Source organism: Dermacentor albipictus, chromosome 4 (genome assembly GCF_038994185.2).
Source record: "Dermacentor albipictus isolate Rhodes 1998 colony chromosome 4, USDA_Dalb.pri_finalv2, whole genome shotgun sequence".
NCBI lineage: Eukaryota > Metazoa > Arthropoda > Arachnida > Ixodida > Ixodidae > Dermacentor > Dermacentor albipictus.
The window spans coordinates 7216063-7241132 of NC_091824.1; the positions used below are offsets into that span (position 1 = coordinate 7216063).

Consider the following 25070-nt stretch of genomic DNA (forward strand, 5'->3'; position numbering starts at 1 on the left):
TAAAACCGCATGAACAGTAAAGCGAGTGAATTTGCCAGTCTTCTTGAATTGAGCAAACCTACTGTTTTTCTCAAATCAAAATCTTCGCTGAAGGTTCATAAGGTCACAATTATATTTTCCCGACTACTTCGTTTGCTCTCGCAGAGACAGTAATTGCTGTGGGGAGGGGTGCCGAATTTTCGTGCATGGAAATACTTTCACTAGTTTGCTTGATAAGCCTGTTGGGGAAAGCGAGTCCATTAGGGCGTGGTTGCACAATTGAAAACCATTGTCAGTTCCTCCCTTTTACCACCTTCCTGAAAGTTAGATCGAAGTAATACGCCACCTAAATGCAACAATGAAAACTGTAAGCACTGAGTGTGGTCGCCGGCGATTTTAATCAATAAGAAATCGATTGGGTTAACTGAAATTCTGTTGCTTCCTAAGACATGTCACCTTTGCCCTTTATTCCAATTTGTGCTGAATTCCACATGTAGGTTCAACTTTCTAGATTTGATATTTACTGACGTATCCGAAGCAGTTCGTTCTACTCTTGTAGTACCGCGTATCAGCAACCAGAGTTCTGTTGCTTGTGTCACGAATATCGACACGTGTACTTGTTTATTTTCTCAGGTTAACGGTTTCTCATCGGCTGACAATGGTTAAACGTTATCGCTCAGCACAGGACGCGCCCGCATGTATCGGAAGTTTCTCGAATGTTATCGATCGTTCTATCAGCTGTCGGTTGTCACAGAACCTTGTGTAATCTCCTTGTATGCGCGACGCGAACTCTGTAGCAGTTTCTGGAGGACACGCGAGCACCAGCGATTATTCTGGAACCATCGATGACGAATGCTTGAAAGCCGGCGCGCTTGCTGCCGCAGATCAGGTTTCGACGATCGCCGACTGCGTTCCCCGCTATCGTTGTGCTGTGAGTACACTGCAGCCTGTTTTGAGGGCACAGGTTCGCCCTATACAGCGCTAGCTTCGTCATTTATAGTTTTGCTACTGGTTTCTTCATGGTCACTACAAGGTGACAATATGACTTGTCTAAGGAATCACTGGAAGAAGCCGACCACCATATAATGCTACACATATCTTGGACAGTTCCTGTTCAGAGAGGTTCCACCAAATTCTTCTAATAGGCACTTTCCAACTTGATGCCTCGAATTCTTCCAGTCTACAGTATAAATACAGACGGCACTACTCCATCGCTAATGACGAAGCCACGTGTACTACTAAATGAACAACACCTTTGCAGAGCATTTTTTTTTTCATATATCTAGCCAAGCACACAACAATATAAGCTGCTCTCCCATATTTATGTCGACCTGCCTACAGAGGGTTATCCATCTAAGTTTAGTGAAGCCTAACAAAAACCAGTCATCCGACGTGCGTAACGCAACCAACTGAGAATTTTCGAAACGGATGCATGTTGCCATATGTAGGCTAGTTGGTTCATCCTGAACGAAAGCTTTCAGAGCAAACGAGAACGAGGACACAAGTACAACTCACGAAAAGGGAACCAGCACTGGTATTGTTATCTTGTGCTTCTCTTTTGTCCTCGTCTTGGTTGGGCTGAAAACTTCCTGAAGTATATTTCTCCTTCTTCTTGATCTTCCAGCAGAACTTTTTGTTGGGCTAGTTGGTGCATGTTACTGATGTACTAAAGCGCCAAACAGACGACACAAGAAGAGACACCAACGTTGGTGGCAGGTGACTTAATTATTTTAAATTTTTCATTAAATTCCACCATTATATATGACTTTACTAACTGATGAGGACATCAAAAGTGACAAAGCTTGGGTGAGCTCGTAAATCATGTCGAAACGAGCACAGCGCGGCTACACTATTTGCGTCATCCTGCGTCTCCTGCAAAGTGCTCTTTTTGCTAGTGCAAGTTGTCTTAAGCAGTTATTGAGCAGAAATTCATAACCCACCTTCAAAGTACTGATTTAAATGCAAAACACACAATAGAGGAATTGTGCAGCCTATCATAAAATATGCAAATTGGTTTTATTAACAAGTACAACTGCAGTAGTTTTCATTTTGGGAGGCTCCAAAGAAAGCGGGTCAGAAATAAAAAATTAAACTTCATCATCATCAGCCTGGTTACGCCCACTGCAGGGCAAAGGCCTGTCCCATACTTCTCCTACAACCCCGGTCATGTACTAATTGTGGCCATGTCGTCCCAGCAAACTTCTTAATCTCATCCGCCCGCCTAACTTTCTGCCGCCCCATGCTACGCTTCCCTTCGAATCCAGTCTGTAACCCTTAATGACCATCGGTCATCTTCCCTCCTCGTTATATGTCTTGCCCATGTCTTGATTTCAACTAAGATCGAGTGAGGGAACAACTGGCGTTTGTTCCCTCACTCAATCTGTTCTTTTCTTATCCCTTAACGTTACACCTATCATTCTTCTTTCCATAGATCGTTGCGTCGTCCTCACTTTAAGTAGAACCCTTTCCGTTAGCCTCCAGGTTTCTGCCCCGTACGTGAGTACTGGTAAGACACAGCTTTCTTATACTTTTCTCTAGAGGGATGATGGCAACCTGCTGTTCATAATCTGAGGATGCCTGCCAAACGTACCCCAGCCGATTCTTATTCTGATTGTTGTGTTCATATGGGAGGTTGTGGCCAAGTACTGCACCAGGGTGGCCAATCCTGCTCTGGTGAGGGAGTGCGTTACCGGCTTTGGTCACCGGGATCAGGCCACACTCCAGGCCTGTTTGTGCAATTTTATCAGCACTCGGATTTTTCTAAAAATTCGGTGGAAAGTTGCGCGGCACCGGGATTCGAACCACGGTCCTCTTGCACGCGAGGCGGATGTTCTAGCTCTACGCCACTGCTGCACTTCCTACCCGTGGTTAAAGCAAATACAGTTTTCAAATTCAGTGCCATATTATGTTACGAGCGCGTTTAACCTGGACGTAGATTCGTTAGTTGCTATATTATTGATCAATCCTTCTGGCACATGATATCAATAAAACGTTTCTTTTTTTATATAATCAGCATTACGAACATTAGCACCGGTGGGTAAGTAACTCTATTCAGTTGCTATAGCAATACACATGCTAGACCAAGGTAAGGCTCTTAGATTAGAGCTGCTGCATCCAATGTTTATTTTTTGAGATGACTTACTGGCTATACTTAGGAGTCATACATGTTCATAATAGCATGCAAGAGGTCAACAGTTCCATCAGACGCACCATCATCGTCATCGTCATTATCACCACGGACTCTTTATTTCCCTGCAATAAGAAGGCCTCTGTCCATGTACTCAATAGTCGTTTCATAAATTGATAAACAGCGCTCACTTGTGTATGTTGACCTAAACCTTCTGCCAAATGCATTCTGTCCACACGTAAATTTCGTCCCCCTCCTCAAGATTTCTTTTTTCTCGAAATGCTCCTTTTTTAGAAGGGCACTAACTTACTCCAAACTTTTTGAAACTATTAGGAATAAGTCCACATGAGTGCCGTACTACTCAAGCCTGTGAACATATGTAAAGCCGGCAACATTTCTTTAGGCCTTGAATACGTCAACAAATGATTGTTCAAATCGGGGCCTTTCACACCATCGGCGCTCTTATAGGCGATAGTAATAATTATGCCATATTCGTGTCTCAAACCTGTCTGACATAACAGCTGAAACTGTATCAAGCGGTAAATAACCCGAAAAGTACCTGGCGCCCGATTCCAGGTGAGCCAGTGTGCAACTGCAAGAGTTTGACAGTGCCCACGATTAATATGTTGAGAATTAACATGGTAATGTATCGCCAGCTTTCTTTGTCGCTTTAATTGTACGGCGTCACGCCATTGTACAACCACAGGCAGGTAAATATTTATCTAGTCCAACGTTCTGATTGTCTTTCCTCTGAAAGTGCTGTAGCCAGAGGGTAAATTACATGTCAAAGAGGGTGTCGAACCAAACCCGAACGCAGCACTGCATCGATACTGAAATTTTGGGCGGAGGTGAACCCGAAGCGATATTTTGCGGATGAGCCTGAACGCGAACCAAACCTGAACGGGAAAATAATATTAACTTTTACGGGTTGAGCACCAAACGGGTCATGTATATACGGCAACAACGGGTGCACTATAGTTTGCCCGCTTAGTAGTGCTTAAATCGGTGCATCCTACTAGCCAATTGTAGCGACTCACGAGTTCTATTGTGAGCGAGAAGGGGGATGGACGACGGGAATGTGCTGGTAAGCACAGCCACTTCGTCAAAGACGCTTGCACTTCTGAAGTTGGCCATGTCAGTGGCGTCTCGCTGCCCAAAAGTTGCTTCAAGGGGCTTCGCTAAATCAGCCTCTTTGGTAAAACTCTCGATTCAACCGGCAGGCCGAATCGGGAGCGTTATAAATGTTGCAAATACGTCAATGAATGCTGTCACCTTCTCAGTGAGCGGTAACCGCTGCTGTAAACGGCACGCTAAATTTGCTTTTGTTAGATGCCATGGTTCAACACATGTTTGATGCTTAGCCAAGCAAAGTATACAACAGAAACATTACCTCGTGAAGCCACAGCTATCCAGCTTTATCGGACCGCGCAAGAACATGCAGGCGCAACCAAGCCTACGCACACAGAGTCACGTGCCCATCGCTTCAAGTCCGCAGATAAGTTATCGCATCTTGGTCAATGTCGCTACGTGTCATTTCATTATTTTTCACATTTTGTTGAGCACGCGTGATTAGAGGAACCTTGAGGCGCCGAATCGCATTCCCGGGTTGCCTACCAAGTTGACATTTCCAAATTGCCCGAGTTTTCCGTGAGTGCCTTCGCAGAATTTTCTGAATGACACAAAGAAGTTTGTTTTATGTCAACACGGGCTGACACTATGTCGCCCGATGCTGTCACTCTCTAGTAAGTATTTTAAAAAAATGACTTAATCCAGTTTGCATAGTAAGGAGTACTGTTTATTTTATTCAAAAAGAAAACAGAAGGGAGGGGTTAGTAAAATGCAAAGCGAATAAAATATTTTCGAAAAATATTGTAAAACCCATTGCAAATCGAATAGAACATTTTCAAATAGGTATAAAAAGGAGATGAATACAGAAGCAAATATCTTCGAATATGAGCTATTTCTATTAACTGATAGCAAGCTCATTGGTATTGGGCAAGAACTTTGCCACAAGTGAGATTCTGTCTCAGCAGCTGGATAGACAACCTCAACTGTCCTGACAACTCTCAGCCCTCGCACAACGCCTTAGTGTTGCGTTTCACTGCTTTAAGGAGTTTATTTTCGTTTGTTCACCTGCATCTCGGCGTCAGCCAACGCGTTCCCTTTAGAGCTGCCTCGAAGAAGAAGCGGCGCTGTACCTTTCCTTAGTGCGACGGTCCTTTCTGTTTCCGTCCTTCTTCCATCGCGCGTTCGCCCCGCGGACCAGTTGAAGCATCCTCTTGGTCAGTTGTGCAGTCAACATTCGATTTTTTCAACTCCCTAGGGGCCGCAAGCCCGTCCGACAAATAGAGCAGTCCGAAAAACGAATGCCAGTCTTTTAGCGCCCTTAGGAGCTCAGACGACCACAGGCACGTCCAAGAAAACTCTAAAAGCCTGCCAGTGCACTTATTGGGCATATCGGTGCTGGTAATCTGACAGTAGACGGCGCGTGCACGCGTGTATAATTGAGGAATACTTACTGCATCCCGTGACAATTGCCCTTCCTACGCTTGTTAAGCTTCGCCGCATTAATTGCGTATGCGTCACCGCGTAACACTCGCGCATAGAGGCGAAGCTTACTTTCGGGAAGCGGTAGTATGCAACGTGTCGTGCATTCCGAGCTTCGAAGCCGATCACGATAACTACAAAGGCGGAGTCGGTGCCATTGCTTACAGCGGTGAATTAGTTCAATGAAAAACACGGCACCGAACGGCAAGAACCTTCATAGCGAACGTCTAAGCAGCTATAGCCGCATACAACTGACGTCTGCAGTGCCCTCAACCGCCAGCCACTGTTTCTCCGCGAGACTGCAAATAGTTCGTACTTCTTACTTTCCCTGTTACCTAAATAAGGCGGTAACCACAAAAATAGAATTATTAGCGCTTAATTATATACGTTTTCACTCGTCTATTATAGTGGAACGGTGAAAGCTTAATTCTTTATTGAACTGAGATAAAACACTAGCTTCGCTGCAACTATTTATTAGGTTTCACTTCAGTTGGCCGTGAAGTTTCATGAGTAAAATGGGCTCAGCAATGAAATGAACAGTACCGCGGACTTTTAAAAAGTGAAATTCGCCGACTCCGTACACTTTGTCTCTGTCTGTTGCACACCTCATCGCTTCCGCCCACGAGAACACTCTTCAAGAACAGCAGAGGCTTCGGAGGTATCAAGTACGACGCCATTTTAAAAAGGTCGCATGACGACAATTTTGTTTGCTTCTGGGATTGGCTTGCGGCGTAACACAACCCCGCATGGTCCATGTGCGCTGGTTGCCAACTGCTTTTTTTTTTTAAGTTGTATCCCATTATAGGCGTAGTGTTGCCGCGGTGGTGGCTACGGCTGCTAGCCGATCTGCGTGCTAGAGGGTAGGTTCGAGGCAGCGATATAATCAAAATGGCGGCGGTGCTGGCTTTGCTTAATGCCGTTTTGGTTCTGCAATCCCGGCAGAAAGTCCGGAAAAATCAGACAGCAAAGGGCTCTTGAGACCGACATTTCAGACGTTCTCATACGTTCTCTTATGCGGTACGTGGTGGTGCCGCGAAGCCCTCCGAATTACCGGACATGTCCTAAAACTCCGGCGTCCGGAAAATCGGTCATTGACTGTACACCGGCAAGTCCTCCTGCCGACGACACGGCGTCACAGACGATTCATTACGATTCCTCTTCTTACACGAACCGGCATTACCGCAACATTCATTGCCTTTCAATAAAATGACAGCTAATTTTGCCTGATAGAAGCGCAACTTCCCTGAGCTTTCCCTGAGTATTTCCAGACTATTAGAATCGCTGAGAATTCGCGGTTTTCCCGGTGTTCCCGCTTGGTAGACACCCTGCATTCCAGAGTGCTAACGCTACGGCCTCTCTCTACTTGTAGATCCTTACCCCACGTGTTCTCCGTAGCTCTTTGCGCAATGCAGTCGCGAAAACCCTTTTCGTTCATATCGTTTTCACTCGGTGACGCCTACCAGAATTGCATGCTACAAGCAATCGTACTTTTGTTACTGTGAATTGCCGCGCGCGTTAGGACAAGGGCAGGAAAGAAGACAACAGCGTTTGTTCTCGCCTTTCCTGTCCTTGTCCCGGTGTGCGCAGTAATTCACAGTAGCCTGGAACACCACCTAGCTCGGCCTCAAACCTTGCTGCGTATTTTTGTAGTACCGCCTTGCTTTGTTTTTCTTGGAAAACGACTCCTGTTTGTGCAATGCTGGGCCCCCAGGTGGATAATAAAAATAAAGGTACTATTACTATCGCTCAATGTGAAACATAGATCCAGAAAAAGTAACTGGGAGACTGCCCTAGACCATATCTAATTCACTGAACTCTGTTCCCCAGTTTACGCGTATTTTCTCTGGGACGGTGCCTGCTACAAACACCTTCCCAAACCCGATCACTTATAATCATTGTTACCCAGAAGTCTATTCAGACAGATGTAAAGACTAATCAGCGGGCGGCCTCAGACACCTAATCTGGGCTTGTTTCCAGCATAGTGCAGGGGCACACGTATACGAACGCGGAGCAATGGGAGACCGCGCTGCTAATACAGCGAGGTCCAACTACGAGTCATCAGGTGTAAGCTGAAGATAGGACCCAAGGCTTCCTAGCAAACGCCATCTAAGGCAGGGGAGATAAGCTCTTCTCACACTTGCCGTTTTCAATAAAGCTTGTCTCATCTGGAACGCGTGTTAACCTTAGTGGAATATTTTTCAAACAAATTCTTATTACCATCGTTGGTTCCTGCGACTAACAAGATTAACTGCCGTATGCAGAAATGCATCTTGAAGCCCATGCTTGACTTGATCTAAATGACGCCTATAGTGAAGAAATGCAGTGATAGTCTTTGGACACGTTAACGTCAGGCGTCATTTAAATGAAGCCAAACATGGGCTTCAACTTAACGAGGGTTGCAATGTGAGCTTGTTGGTAATGCATCTTCAAGGGGAGTACGGTAGCGCCATTCAAAGACGGGACAAAACAAGACACAGACTGTGTGTGTCCCTTTGTGTCTTCTTTTGTCCCGTCGTTGAATCGCGCTACCGTACTCCCCTTCAACTTCAGTTGCGTTTCTTAATACGGGGGTTAGATTATCAATAGGCCGCAAGCAAAAATTATGGCTTAGAGTCAACGGCAATATCGGACGCATCGCTGATAGAGTTTGCCGTATTGTCATACGCTGTTTGTGAATGTCCTTTCCAATACTTTATTTGCTCCACCTCTCCAGCCGACAACATACCTTGGCAAAAGTAGCCGTCCGCGATCCATTTTCCTCATCGATCATTCATCAAAAGCAGCTTTGAGTGAACTAACGTCAATCGTGCGCAAGTACCTAGTCAATCATCGTGGTACCTATTCCGATATCACGCCCTTTCTTTTGAATGCACAAGTATTAAAACCCAGTCAACTAGCTTCACGGAAGTAAATTGGGCTACGCACAGGTTTGACCCACTTGGTGCTCCACTGAATTTGTTTAGCGCACAATTACACAACGGACAACGCGAGATAACCTTCATCGGCACTTTTCGTCCTGTGTTCTTAAGATTACGCGCGATAGTCCCTGCATTAAATGGATTTTAAAAGGGGGGAGGAGCGCATGTTGCTTGTAGACTATCGTTCGTTCAATTGTGCATGCAGTAAGTAAAAAGGACTAGCTAAATCACCTGGATACTCTGTAATAAGTACACTTTTCAAGTGTTGTGATGCAGCCCTTGCGTTTGCACCAATATCCGTAATGTCAGGTGTGGGTGTATACATATATATATATATATATATATATATATATATATATATATATATAAGCTCAGTTTAAAGTAATTCAAGTTGCTCAACTGCAGAGCCAACAGTTTTGATTTGATTGCATTAGCGTCACACCCACGTGGTTTAAGGCTTGGCACAAGTTACCTGAAAACATCCTATATTCATTGTCCGAATAACGTTTAAGCAATACCAGCTTTTAAGTATAGTTGCAGATTCTAACGTAGTCTAAATGAACAAAGGTTGTGGTTCCACACGTTGGAGGCGCAGTGCGACAAATCTTTCGTGTTAATAAACAAAGTTTTTAATCAATGCTTTCAATATTGTTAAATCTTTCACCAAGATAATTTTCCATATAATCAGGGCAACGCTTGGCTTGAGTCGACCAAGATAACAGGCTGGCTTCGGCAAAGGATATTCTCCAATGGATCACATCCACGTCATCAATTAAGTAATCGAGAAATCTACAGAGTACAATCAACCTCTCTATACGCCTTTCGTAGATAATGAAAGGGCATTTGATTCAGTAGAGATACCAGCAGTCATAGAGGCATTACGTAATGAAGGAGCGCAGGAGGCACACCTGAATATCTTTGGAAATATCTAGAACTTCACAGCTACTTTGAGTGACAACAAGGAAAGTAAAAAAAAAAAATACCTATCAAGAAAGGGCTCAGGGATGGAGACACAATCTCTCCAATGTTATTCGCGGCATCCTTAGCAGTATTTAGGCTCTTCGAGTGCGAAAGCCTAGGAATGAGGATCAACGGCGAATATCTCATCAACCTTCGGTTTGCAGATGACATTGTCCTGTTCAGCAACAGTGGGTACGGATTACAACGAACGACTGAGGACGTTAACACACAGAGTATAAGAGTGGGATTGAAGGTTAACATGCCGAAGACAAAGGTAATGCTCAATAGCCTGGCAAGGAAACAAGAGTTCAGGATCGCCAGTCAGCCTCTAGATTCTCTAAAGGAGTACTTTTATCTAGGTTTATTGATAGGGGACCCTGATCATGAGAAACAAATATACAGAAAAATAAAAATAGGTTGGCGTGCATACGGCAGGCACTACCCTATCCTGACTGGAAGTTTGCCATTATCATTAAAAGGAAATGTGTACAATCAGTGCATTCTACCCGTGCTGACATAAGGGGCAGAAACTTGGAGACTGACAAAGAAGCTCGAAAGCAAGTTAAGGACCGCGATGGAACGAAGAATGTTATGCGTAACGTTACGAGACAAGAAGAGAGCGATGTGGATCAGAGAGCGAACAGGGATAGTCGATATTTTAATTGACATTACGAGAGAAAAAATGGAGCTGGGCAGGTAATGTAATGCGCATGGCTTATATATAACCGATGGTCCATTAGGGTTACAGAATGGATGCCAAGAGAACGCAAGGGCAGTCGAGGACGGCAGAAGACTTGGTGGGCTGTTGAAATTAGAAAATTCGCAGGCGGTTGTTGCAAGCAGCTAGCGCAAGCCATTGGTAACTGGATATTGCTGGGCGAGGCTGTCGTCCTGCATTGGATATAAAAACAGGCTGGCTGATGATGACGATGATCAAAGCATCATGTTAAGTTGCTCTAAGGGTGTCTTTTCTAAAATTGGCCGATCGCAAAAAAATATATCGAAAAAAATATTACAAATAATCAGATAAGACGTCCTCAGTGTTCTTTGTAACAAGAGTGGCGTTATTATTAAGTGTAAAGTGTGAGGTTTTACGTGCCAAAACCACGGTTACATAGTCAGGAGCGCCCATAGTGGGGGGCTCCGCAACAATTTTGACCACCTGAGGTTGTTTAGCGGGTACACAGTCCCTGTACACGGCGTTTTTGAGTATCGCCCACACCGGAACGCAGGGAGCACGTTCGGGATTGGACACATGTTCAGCATTGCATCGCCAAAACCACTGGACCAACAGAGCGGGTGATATTATTTTATACTATTGTTGCACACACACACACACACACACACACACACACACACACACACACACACACACACACACACACACACACACACACACACACACACACACATATATATATATATATATATATATATATATTGTAAAGGAGATTTCAGGAGAAGGTTCGTAGCGACCGCCGGTTCTACGATGCACCGAGCAGTTCCTGAGCTCGAGCTACTGCTGCGCGCTTGATGCTGCCGATGCTGCTGACCCAGTGCCCACGTTCGTTATCTTCCTTACAATGGCCCCGCGGAAATAAAGGAGCCATCCTGGCGACTTAGGTTTCTGGAAGGACGGTACAATCATGTTACGGCTTGAGACGCTGAACGTGCACGACTTCGCGGTTACGACGTCGCATGTCGGACGGCGGCGTTAGCGGCTCAATCAGGTAATTCACGGGTGATGCTCGCTCGAGAACGCGGTATGGCCCTTCCTACTTCGGAAGGAGTTTTGAAGCGAGCACAGGCGTGGGGTGTGGCACTAACAACCAGACGAGAGCGCCCGGGAGAAAAGTGGGAGTCGAGTTCTGGCCATCGTGAACGGCTTTTTGACGGTTCTGGTCGTCCGAGGTGAATCGGCGGGCCAGCTGGCGACATTCCTCGGCGCGTCTGGCGGCTTCCGAGATCGGCAGGCATTCGGATTGGTCTGGCCGGTAGGGCAGAATGGTGTCGATTGTGTGCGAAGGATGACGGCCGTAAAGAAGGTGAAAGGGTGAGAATCCGCTAGTGGCTTGAGTCACGGTGTTGTAGGCATATATATAAAGGTGACAAACGGAAGAACGAGGTCCCAATTAGAGTGATCAGGTGAAACATACATGGCGAGCATGTCACCAAGAGTTCGATTAAAGCGTTCCGTGGTACCGTTAGTCTGTGGGTGATAAGCAGTGCATTTACGATGAACAATAGCACATTCAGCAAGCAGTTGTTCGATGACTTCAGATAAGAAGGCGCGGCCTCTGCCGCTTAATAGTTCAGGTGGACCTCCATGACGAAGGAGAAAACGGTGAAGTATGAAATTGGCGACCTCTTGCGCTGTAGCATTTGGTAGAGCAGCGGTCTCCGCATAACGGGTTAAGTGGTCTACCGCAACGATTATCCACCTGTTGCCGGTAGGACTCAACGGAAGTGGCCCGTAGAGATCTATGCCCACGCGATCAAAGGGTCGGGATGGGCATTGCAGAGGCTGGAGTTCACCGGCGGAGTTGTGTGGTGGCGCTTTACGGCGTTGGCACTCACGACAAGAGCGGATGAACGTTCGAACGAAATTGCACATTCCCCGCCAGTAATAGCGGTGTCGAAGTCTTTCGTAGGTTTTAAAGACTCCCGCGTGGCCACACTGAGGGTCGACGTGGAACGAGGAGCAGAGCTCTGATCGCAAGGTTCTCGGAATGACGAGTAACCAGGTGCGTCCCTCTGGGGCATAGTTGCGTCGATATAGTAGCCGGTCTCGAATCGCAAAATGAGGAACTTGGCGCCGAAGCGTACGTGACGCTGGAACTTTCGACGTATCCGAGAGAACGTCGAGCAGAGATGCAGTCCAGGGATCATTGCGCTGTGCAGCAGCGATAGTGTCAACGTCCAGAGAGGATAATGTACACTCGCAGGCGGAGTCGTCACGGGCCTTCGGGGGAAGCGGCGATCGGGATAGCGCGTCAGCATCGCAATGCTTTCGGCCGGAACAGTAAACCACGCGGATGTCATATTCTTGGATTAGCAATGCCCAGCGGGCAAGGCGGCCGGATGGATCTTTGAGCGTCGACAGCCAACATAGTGCGTGGTGGTCGGTCACTACGTCAAACGATCGGCCGTATAAATATGGGCGAAACTTGCCAAGCGCCCACACACTGGCCAAACACTCCTTTTCTGTAACGCTGTAATTGGTTTCCGCCTTGGTTTACGTGCGACTCGCGTATGCGACGACGTATTCTGTGTGGCCAGGTTGACGCTGTGCCAACACAGCGCCAAGGCCTACACCGCTTGCATCGGTATGGATTTGGGTTGGCGCTTGAGGGTCAAAATGGCGAAGAATGGGTGGCGTCGTGTGAAGAAGGCGCAAGGTTGCGAAGGCGTCGTCACGCTCTGGAGACCATCATGAGAGATCTCTAGCGCCACCAAGGATCTGCGTGAGAGGCGATATAATTGACGCAAAGTTTCGAACAAATCGTCGGAAGTAAGAGCAGAGGCCGATAAATCTGCGTAGCTCTTTCATAGTGGTAGGTTTTGGGAACGCAGTAACAGCACGTAGCTTCTCGGGATCCGGGCGAATGCCCTCCTTTGACACGACATGGCCTAAAATTGTGAGCTGACGAACAGCGAATCTACACTTCTTCAGGTTAAGTTGCAACCCGGCGTTGGTCAAGCAAGTGAGTACGTGCTGGAGACGGAGCAGATGCGTTGCGAAATCAGGGGCGAACACCACAATATCGTCAAGATAGCAAAGACAGATTTTCCATTTGAGGCCACGTAGAACATTATCCATCATCCTTTCGAACGTAGCAGGAGCGTTGCAAAGTCTGAAAGGCATGACGGTGAATTCATACAAGCCGTCTGGTGTAACAAAGGCAGCTTTCGGGCGATCGGCCTCTGCCATCGGAACCTGCCAGTAGCCTGACCGCAAATCCAGCGAAGAAAAGAACTCGGCTCCCTGTAAACAGTCCAGAGCATCATCGATGCGTGGTAATGGGTAGACGTCCTTCAGCGTGATCTTGTTCAAGCGTCGAAAATCAACACAGAAGCGGATGGAACCGTCTTTTTTTGGGGGTCGACGAGGACCACGGGAGAGGCCCATGGGCTTTGGGAAAGTTGAATGACGCCTCGACGGAGCATGTCATCGACCTGGTCTGCAATGACGCGACGTTCCGTAGCGGACACGCGATATGGTCTTTGTCGCAGCGGTGAGTGAGAGCCAGTGCCGTTGTAATGCTCGACCGCCGATGCGCGGCCAAGAGATGGTTGCGCAACGTCGAAAGAACGGCGGAAGTGCTGAAGGAGTGCGAGAAGTTGAGATCGCTGCGAGTGCGGCAGATCTTCGGCGATGAATGGGCTGAACACACCAGTGCATGTTGAGTCGGGTACGGAGAGGGCACTCAGTTCATGGACGGCAGTAGCAGGCGCTTCGTCGAGGACGGAGACAATTCGTGTTGAATCGACCGACTCGACGTAACCAAAGGCATTCGCGGCGGAGCAGTGATAGCGGCGATGAAAGATGATTGTAAATGGGCATCATGCTGACACCGGCGGCAAGGTCAAGAGCTGCAAAGGGCAAAGGAAGCGCTTTTCGGGTAACAAAGTGATGAGAGGGCATGAAGAAGACCGTCCCGTCGGATATGATACTACAGAAGACTGGTACGAATGCTAAAGAGCGCGGAGGAATGCAGGTGTCTTCTTTCACGACAATTTTAGCGGCAGGATGAGCATCGACGGAGGCCAGGTCACCAAGGTGCAAAAGTTCAATCTCTGCCCGAGCACAATTGATGATGGCGTTGTGGCGTGAGAGAAAATCCCATTCTAGGATGACGGCGTGGGAGCACGATGAAAGAACTATGAATTCAATCATGTACAAAACGTCCTGTATGGTCACACGGGCAGTACAAGCAGCGGTAGGGCGAATGGGTTGAGCACTCGCCGTTCGGCGCGACAATCCAGACAGAGACGTCGTCACTTTACGAAGCGAACGGCAAAATCTTGCATCCATAACTGAAATAGCGGCACCGGTATCGACGAGGGCGACTGTAGAGACATCTTCGATAAACACATCAATGGCATTCGCAGGTAAAGGAGGAGGACTTCAGCATGCCGACCCTTGCGCAGTTCTTGCCTCAGGAACTGCGTCGTCTAGTTTCCCTCTTCGTTAGAGACGGGCCGTCGACGCAAAAGGGAAAGCGATCGGCGACGTGGGGAGGGAGACCGGAGGCGTTCGAAGCGAGGACGGCGATCAGTCTGGGAGCGAGCTGGTGATGGGTCGAACGATCCGTAAGGCGCAGGTGGATCAGGCCGCACATAGGGCGCGCGGCGATCGCCATGAACGCCTGCGATCGGCGGCGGCAGAACCTTGCGACATGACCGGGATACCTACAGGCGAAGCATATAGGGCGATTGTCCGGTGTACGCCACGGGTTAGTGACGGCACTGGTGGTGCAGGGGACGGGAGGGGGAGGGCGGTGCACCGGCTGCTGGAAGCGACGCACGGGCACAGTGCTAGGGGCCATTGCAGCAACCATAGCATAAGTGAGTGGTGTAGTCACGACATCTTGCTGGTGAACAGCCGGCAGCGCTTCCGCGACCTCTTCATGGATCACGTTACGGAGATGATACGGCAAAGTGCTGGCAGACTCCTGAGTAACGGACACCAGAGATAGCTGTCGTGCAACTTCTTCGCGGACGAAATCCTTGATTTCGGTTATCAGGGAGGCTTGTTCTGGGCCGGTGGTCAGGCTGCAGAGTGACGTCGCATTGTGTGTGGGATGTCGCCTTGTCAGAGCTCGCTGCTTACGCAACTCATCATAGCTCTGGCACAAGCTGATGACGTCGCCAACAGTGCGTGGGTCCTTGGCCAAAAGCATGTGGAACGCGTCATCATCGATTCCCTTCATGACGTGCTTGATCTTTTCCGCTTCCGTCATGGCAGCGTTCACGCGCCTGCACAAATCTAGAACGTCTTCTATATAGCTGGTGAATGTCTCACCCGTGTCCTGTGCGCGTGTGCGCAAGCGCTGCTCGGCTCGGAGTTTCCTGACGGCGGGTCGGTCAAATACTTCGGTAATCGAAGTCTTGAACACCGACCACGTTCGGATATCCCTCTCATGATTTCTGAACCAGAGACTGGCCACGCCCGCGAGATAGAATGATACGTAAGCCAGTTTATCTGAGTCATTCCATTTGTTATGAACGCTCACCCGCTCGTAGGACGACAGCCACTCTTCAACGTCGTTGTCGTCGGTTCCGCTGAAGACGGGAGGCTCCCGTTGGCGAACGGTACCAGGGCAAGGGACGGGTGGCGGTGGAAGAGTCTGCTGGTCGGCGTCCGGCGTGGCAGAGGGTAGCGTCCGAGAACGGAGTTCCAGGATGGTAGAGTGAAACGTTACCCAGCACGGCTCCACCACTTGTAAAGGAGATTTATTAGGGTTCGTAGCGACCGCCAGTTCTACGATGCACCGAGCAGTTCCCGAGCTCGAGCTTCTGCTGCGCGCTTGATGCTGCCGATGCTGCTGACCCAGTGCGCACGTTCGTTATCTTCCTTACAAGATATATATATATATATATATATATATATATATATATATATATATATATATATATATATATATATATATATATATATATATATATATTTGGGGCTGTGTGTGTGTGTGTACACACTTGTGTATGGCTGGGGCAAGCAGACAGGCGTGAGTTACTATAGTTAAACAGCGTGTCGTTCAGAGAGAAGGCAGGCGCAAAGGCGATAGGTGAGACCAACAAGGTAAGACAGCGTGTTTATTTGCCCAGGCACGCTGCTCGAGCAGCTATAAGATGTCGCAGGTGAGGCGTGTAAGAATCAACATCTAAGATTTCGTCGCTGTTGGAGGTTAACCAAAAGCTCAGTCTGGGGATTGCCATTGGGGGCCCGAGGTAAAACCTCCAATGAGGCAACGTAGGTTCACATGAATTGGGCCTCTTGTGAAGCCAGAGTAGCGCAGAGCAGAACTACATTTTAACAAATACTGAAGAATACAGATTAGCAGAATAGGGAAGCTACAGCGTACGAACATTTCAACCTTAAAAGCGAGGACACGGAATAGAGAAACGGACCGACAAAGCTGAGCGGGGTTTCACTGGAACTGCGCGTAGGCAACACGGAGTCGTCCAACAGAAAGTGAGAGAAACAGTGACATCGCCATTCGCTGCCAAAATAGCAGGATTGAAAAGTTGTACGATGATGCAGGCTTGCTATTTGAACCGGCTACAAAATCATCGGGGAGGAAATATTCGTGACGCAATGATGCATAGGTGAGCGCTGCAGCCGCATACGACTGGGCACAGTCTCATAGAATGCCAGGCTATTATTCACTTACACAGCCAGGTAACGTCCACCTTCCAGCAGCGCATTGAAAGCTAATGGGAGTGCGACTGGTCAGCGCTCGAGATGAGCAGTGGGACAAACAGCGCAAAAAGACGCGACTCGGGCAAAACGCAGGAGCGGCGCTTCTCCTGTCGATCAGCATAGCTGGTTCAGTACGCCAACCAACTAGCGCACATCAACACCCTTGCAAAGCAAGAGACGCCTAGAAAAACAGCAAGAAAGTAGTGGAGCCGGGGTCCTTACAGGAATCGGTCCAATTTATCGAAATAATGGTTTTATTAAGGCGACAGAATATAAAGCATGGATATGCAAAACGCCAGACTGCAACAGATGCGAACCCCAGTATAGTTCAAGAGAGGCTAGGAGACTACTTGTTGCTGGTTAGGCACCTTTATTTCTAATTTATGGAATTACGGCTTATCTGTTGATACTAAATCAACGAGGCGAAAGTGTTAAAAAAGCAAGCTATACAAGGCTTAAGAGCTTCTCATCTACCACAATAAGGGCAAGGTCACTGATGATTGGACGTTTATCCCGTTGCACATCCAAGACGCCATGGTATCCCAGCAACGCCACCTTCAGTTCCCTTTACGAAGGTCCTTACAGTATGACACGCACGGTTTTTCCGGCGAGCAATCCTAGATTAACCCCTCAGTGTCGCCCCTACGGCGAGACAGCGGCACTGTTCAGGTCTCCGAATTCTCGTGATATTTTACAGCTTCTACACTGAGACTTTCTCACAGGAAGGGGGAAGCATGTGACGAACGAAGGCGATCAAGCGCGTATTTACGCTGTCGATGTAGAAGCCAAACTGCACGTGCTCTAGAATAGTCGTGCTTCATCTCAGCCACGGTACGTCTCTTGTCCTACCCGCGCAGAAATCACTAATGCTATTAGCATTGTTTGCGAACTTGACGCACTTTTAGAGCACTATCAGTGTGACCAAGTTCGCGGGAAAACTATTAGAATCATAGATAGTCATTTAAAGTGTGTTACTATCCCAGAAACATTGCACTCATTCAGGGTTTGGAATATAGACGGTGCTTTCTTTTTAGCTGCACCAATTTTTTTAAACATTGCTTATGGCAGATAGCGGTGGTAGATAGGCGCAGCGGTGGCGTAGATGTAGAACATCCACCTCGCGTGCAAGAGGACCGTAGTTCGAATCCCGGTGCAGCGCAATTTTCCACCGGAATAAAAAAATACACGTGTTGATAACATCGCATAAACAGGCCTCGAGTGTGGCCTGATCCCGGTGACCAGAACCGGTAACGAACTCCCTCACCAGCGCAAGACTGGCCGCCCTGGTAGAGTACATGGCCACAACCTCCTATATGAACCCAAGAATCAAACCCCGACCCTCAGTACTCAGTAGCTGCGAAGCAACTGACCACGGCGACGGTAAGACCTGTGACGCAGCAGAGGGCGCTAAGAATCCCTGGTTCTGGACAGGCCCCCATGGGAATCTGAACCTGGCAACGTTTAACGCTAGAACGTTATCTAGTGATACGAGTCTAGCAGTGCTATTGGAGGAATTAGTGGGCAGTAGATAGAATATAAAAGGGCTCAGTGAAGTTAGGTCTACGCCCCTACCTCCAGTCATGATTACCAGGAAGTCGAAAGCTTCTATGAAGATGTGGAATCGGCGATGGGTAAAGTCAAAACAAAATACACTATGCTGATGGGCGACCTCAATGCCAGGATAGGCAAGAAGCAGGCTGGAGACAAGTCAGTGGGGAAATACGGCATAGGCTCTAGGAATAGCAGAGGAGAATTATTAGTAGAGTTTGCAGAACCGAATAATATGCGGGTAATGAATACGTTTTTCCGCAAGCGGGTTAGATGAAAGTGGACGTGGAGGAGCCCGAATGGTGAGACTAGAAATGAAATCGACTTCATATTCTGCGCGAACCCTGGCATCATACAAGATGTATACGTGCTCGGCAAGGTACGCTGCAGTGACCATAGGATGGTAAGAACTCGAATTAGCCTAGACTTGAGGAGGGAACGGAAGAAACTGGTACACAAGAAGCCAATCAATGAGTTAGCGGCAAGAGGGAAACTAGAGGAATTCCGGATCAAGCTACAGAACAGGTATTCGGCTTTAACTCAGGAAGAGAACCTTAGTGTTGAAGTTATGAACGACAATTTTACGGGCATCATTAAGGAATGTGGAAGTCGGTGGTAACTTCGTCAGACAGGATGCCAGTAAGCTATCGCAGAAGACGAAAGATCTGATCAAAAAACGCCGATATATGAAAACCTCTAACCCTACAGCTAGGATAGAACTGGCAGAACTTTCCAAATTAATCAACAAGCGTAAGACAGCTGACATAAGGAAGTATAATATGGATAGAATTGAACATGCTCTAAGGAACGGAGGAAGCCTAAAAGCAATGAAAAAGAAACTAGGAATAGGCAAGTATCAGATATATGCGTTAAGAGACAAAGCCGGCAATATCAATACTAATATGGATGATTTCGTTCAAGTGGCTGAGGAGTTCCATAAAGATTTATACAGTACCAGTGGCACCCACGACGATAATGGAAGAGAGAATAGTCTGGAGGAATTTGAAATCACAGAAGTAAAGCCGGAAAAATTAAAGAAAGTCTTGGGAGGTATAAAAAGGGGGAAGGCAGCTGGGGAGGATCAGGTAAGAGCAGATTCGTTGAAGGATGGTGGGCATATTGTTCTAGAAAAACTGGCCACCCTGTACACGAAATACCTCATGACTTCGAGTGTACCGGAATTTTTGAAGAACGCTAACATAATCCTAAACCATAAGAAAGGGGACGCCGAAGACTTGACACATTATAGACCGATAAGTTTACTGTCCATTGCAAACAAAGTATTCACTAATAGAATCAGGCCAATAGAATCAGGAACACCTCAGACTTCCGTCAACCAAAGGACCAGGTAGAATTCCGTAAAGGCTACTCAACAATAGACCATATTCACACTATCAATCAGGTGATAGAGAAATGTGCGGAATATAACCAACCCTTATATATAGCTTTCATTGATTACGAGGAAGCGTTTGATTCAGTCGAAGCCTCAGCAGTCATGGAGGCACTGCGTAATCAGGGTGTAGACGAGCCGTATGTAAAAATACTGAAAGATATCTATAGCGGCTCCACAGCCACTGTAGTCCTCCATAAAGAAAGCAACAAAATCCCAACAAAGAAAGGCGTGAGGCAGGCAGATACGATCTCTCCTATACAATTCACAGCGTGTTTAGAGGAGGTATTCAGAGACCTGGATTGGGAAGAATTGGGGATAAGAGTTAATTGAGAATACCTAAGTAACTTGCAATTCGCTGATGATATTGCCTTGCTTAGTAACTCAGGGGACCAACTGCAATGCATGCTCACTGACCTGGAGAGACAAAGCAGAAGGGTGGGTCTGAAAATTAATCTGCAGAAAACTAAAGTAATGTTTAACAGTCTCAGAAGAGAACAGCAGATTACGATAGGTAGCGAAGCACTGGAAGTGGTAAGGGAATACATCTAGTTAGGACAGATAGTGACTGCGGATCCGGATTATGAGACAGAAATAATCAGAAGAATAAGAATGGGCTGGGGTGCGTTTGGCAGGTATTCTCAGATCATGAACCGCAGGTTGCCATTATCCCTCAAGATAAAAGTGTATAACAGCTGTGTCTTACGAATACTCACGTACGGGGTTGAAACATAAAAAAAAAATATGGGGTTTTATGTGCCAAAACCACTTTCTGATTATGAGGCACGCCGTAGTGGAGGACTCCGGAAATCTCGACCACCTGGGTCCTCGCAGGCTCACGAAAAGGGTTCTTCTTAACTTACGACGCAACGAGCTATGGAAAGAAGAATGATGGGTGTGACGTTAAAGATAAGAAAAGAGCAGATTGGGTGAGGGAACAAACGCGAGTTAATGACATCTTAGTTGAAATCAAGGAAAAGAAATGGGCATGGGCAGGACATGTAATGAGCAGGGAAGATGACCCATGCTCATTAAAGTGGTTGGGACACCAAATTTTGAGGCTATAGGAAGCATGTTGTAGGCTGCTTCCATACGCAAGGACACCCAGAACGAAGTATTGGACGCTGCAAACATTTCAAAATAATTTTAATTCAGCTCCAAAAAGTCATTAAAAACTCCTTCTCGTGGTCGAGACCCATCGCTAGCGCGGCAGTTATGATGTCACAGGGAGGAGCGAAAATATTGACGTCATAGCACACTAGCACAAAAACGTGACGTATGATGAGTAGCGATGAAATGCCGATTACGGAGCCTGCTGAGCCGAGCGACCGAGCATAGCCTCCACTATGACCGAGCTACAGGCATATAGAAATCCTTTCTTAATGCAAAGAAGGGGTAAGGCCTGCAGACACGGACACAAGTGGAGTGAAGTGGACAACACGAATGCCGCACGGCGGCCCACGAACGGCAAACTGCGTGTAACACTAGCCGGCCAACTCCGAAAGGGACCAGGATATGCGGCGTTCGTGTTGTCCGCTTCTCTCCTCGCATATTCGCATAGTTGGGCAGCTCGCAGCGGTCTGTCGTTCGCTTGGCCTTTCTCAATGTCAGGGCCCGTCCACGTTACCGGCACGCAGGCTCGCCGCGCGCCGTTCGCGGGCCCCCGTGCGACGGCGGTTTTGCTCGCGAACGGCGAGATTTCCTTGCCGTAGACAGGACGGGCCCGGGACCCATTTGTGCGGCAGCCGTACGGCGAAGCGGCCAATCAGCGACCGAGTAGTGGTTACTCTGGCACCGATGGCAGCCTCACCACCTCTGATCGTTCGGCGCCGCCGATATCGTCGCTAGGCCTTTTCCGGTTCACTTCAAGCTAAAGCTAACGGCGCTTCGGAGTGAATCACCGACTCTCACAAGCCGCAATATAGTCTTACCGTTGTTGTCGCTCTTCGCAATAATTAAAAGAATGGCGACATGCACTTCCAATCGCCAGTTGTTTACCTCTGCTGGGTGAGCAAGCGTGTGCGCGAGCAGACGACGCAGCATCGTCTTACGTCACAATTTTTCTGTCGCCCACGTGACCAAGCCATGTTGCGTTTCTTCCTCTGTGACGTCATAGCATCCCCCGGAGCTCAGAAACCGAAACCGAAATCGCTCGGTATAATAATGCTATCACTAAATTATTTATCGGTTATATGTGAATCCCGCTGTGTGTATCGTGCTTCCTGAAGCATGACGCAACGTTTGAATCAACAAACGCATGAACGAAAATTTTGATGTCTCAACCCCTTCAAGGGTTACGGACTGGATTCCATATAAGTTTAAGAAGTTTGCAGGGACGACATGGCCACAATTAGTACATGGTCGGGGTAGTTGGAGAAGTATGGGAGAGGCCTTTGCCCCGCAGTGGCCGTAAGCAGGCTGATGATGATGATGATGATGGCAGATAGCACAATTCTAACCCTTGATCTAAATTACTTGATGAGGTGGTCATTATTTCTATTAGAAATAAAACAGTTCAGCCGAATAATTCACGTAATTCCATAAATACATTTTAATTAATTACTTTACGCCACATATTTCAATCTACCAATTATAGCCGCTGAGTTCGCATCGCGTATCTACTTTGAACGAATTCTCTGGGCAGCACGATTTCCGAGATATAAATTCTCGAAGTGTCCAACTAAATGCATTGGCGTTCCAGTTACGTTTTTAAGAAACCGCTGCATTGTACATTGAAGCACAAATGTAACTGGAACACCAATGCATTTCGATGGACATCTTGAAAATTAATATTTCGGAGCTGGTGCTGCCCAGAAAATTCGTTCCAAGTGGATAGGCCATTCTAGTTCAGCGGCTATAATTGGTAGATTGAAAAATGTGCGGTGAAGTACTAAATTAAAACGGTAATTACCGCAATTACATTTTTATTCAACTGAAAATTTTGATTTCTCGTAGAAGTAATGGCCGCCTCATGGAGCAATTTAGATCGAGGGTTAGAATTGTGCTATCGGACATAGGCAAACTTTAAAAGAATTGATGCAGCTAAAAAAAAAACCTTATTTCCAGAATGCGTGGCAATATTTACAGTTTTCTCTTAGCCTCTGTTTATCAAGTAAACCCGTACTCCCTTGATGATTCGTTTTGTGATTGCACGGGAAGCGCACCAGCTGACCAAGGTAGTTCATTTTGTAGCTCTTCAAGAGAAGCGGCTTTTGAGGCTGTTGACAACCAATTGACGAAGTTCAAACAGGGATGCAACAAGGCTGAGTAGTGTGCGAGTTTGTAGGCGTCGAACTAAGGTGAAAACTAGGAAGAGGACCGCACACACAGACACACACACAAAACAACAACACACGGTCGACTGCCGGGCTACCCAGCAATCGTGCGGCGCGTGCCCCTCGTCTCTGGCTTACGCTGGTTCTCAACTTCGTCAAAAAAACAACCTCGTCTTTGGCCAGGCTCACAGCGTACTAATCCCGTAGTTTTTCAGGACTTAGTGTTATGCCCATTGTCCAGACATTCGTGCCGTAACACAGTGTTTATGCCGTTGGTACGGTCTTCTAAATGTTGACTCACCGGATTAGCGGAGAGAGGTTCCTGGCTGGACGGCGTTGACCGAGGCGTCCACTCAGCCAGGTTGGCCTGCGAGAAAGCCACAGTTGTACACCACGGTGCAGCAATCATTCGAGCCATTCGCGGGCATGAAAACTGTTTAGCAAGACAAGAGTGATTGGATAAGGCTGCACAGTAAAGCATCACAAGAAAACGAAAACCGTCACCGCGTCTGGCGAATAAGTCAGCCAGGCACTTGAAAGCTCGTCATTGCTTATAGCCCCGCATGGGCTCTTGCCTTAGGTCTCCTGTGTGGCCTGCCTTTCTCAAATGCAACCTAGTGAGGGCAGGTAATATACAGGCTTCCGCTGCACTTACGTGCGTTAAAGCGAGTGAGCTCCGGGACAGAGTCACCCTCAGTCGGCTGCCGTGGAAAATGGCCTGTAAAAAGATGCGCCTCTTGCTGGACGCGAGCTCATGTCGTTGCTCAAAACAATGCTTTCCGACCAAAGAACATTGTTGTTGTTGGCGGCCGTTTCTTGTATCTGGATCGGAACGATCATAAAAGCGTACGGCACTTTGCGTGTTACGACTGCGGCGAGGCGGACTCCCAAGAGCGACAATACGCCTGCTGTCAGTTCTTCGAGCGATTAGCATCCCCATAGGGTGCATCGGCACACCGGTCCCCCGTGTAAGCATCAACAATGGCGCACCCCGCAGCAGGGATACCTTCAGTGTCGCCTTGACAGGGTGTGCGAAATCGATCAGAGCTGACAAACGGCCGTTTTTCTTAGGCCCCCTTACCGCGCTCACTCAAAGGCGGTGAGCCCTACGCACTTACTTGTCGCTTTCTTTTTTCCGCGCCTGAAAAAAAAAAAAAAAGAAAGGACTCCACGTACGTAGACAGCCAATTGTGCATTCGTCCGCTCTAAAGCACCCCCTGGCTTGTTGTTTACAGTACAAGTGCAAGTTAAGAAAGCACGCTTCAGACTACACCATTGAAGGATGGGTCGAAACGGCTGACAATCACTACGTACACTCCCGTGTGACGTCATCATGGCGGTTGTGATGAAGCGATTCGCCACGCCAACTACGGAACTTCATTGAGACAGGTGCACAGAAAGGACGCGGGCTCCTCAACGAACGATCCCGGATCAGCGTGCCAGGCGGTATCGCAATGCAGCACTCGCTTCTTTTTTTCCTCTCGCTCCCTTTGACGGCCGAAGTAAGCAAGAAAATAAGAAAGAAAAGAAACGACAGCTGCTGCCATGACGGCTGCCGCTCCGGGTTCTGTTTCAGATGACTTTAAGGCGCTCTTATATATATATATATATATATATATATATATATATATATATATATATATATATATATATATATATATATATATATATATATATTGACACGTGTACGTGTCCTTATCGGGCTTCACGTTTCATCGCCTAACAAATGTTATCGCACAGCGCAGGACGCGCTTGCATGTGTGGGAAGTTTCTGGAACGCTATCGATAGTTCCATGCAGTGTCTGTGACCGAAACTTGTGTAATCTGATTGCATGTGTGCGCGACGCGAATAATGTACAACTTTGTGGAAGACACGCGGGTCCTCTGGTTACTCTGGAACATT

General features: G+C 47.5%; 1 protein-coding gene across 14 annotated transcripts in view; it reads right to left on the reverse strand.

Moving 5' to 3' along the window:
* The window catches only part of nab (NGFI-A-binding protein homolog), a 1159032-nt gene that overhangs the window by 251985 nt on the left and 881977 nt on the right, over nt 1-25070 (reverse strand). For all 14 annotated transcript variants that reach the window (XM_070536817.1, XM_070536819.1, XM_070536822.1 and 11 more), the window contains one exon: nt 23469-23534. In XM_070536817.1, coding sequence (XP_070392918.1) covers nt 23469-23534 — 66 coding nt within the window. The remainder of the gene's footprint in view (nt 1-23468; nt 23535-25070) is intronic.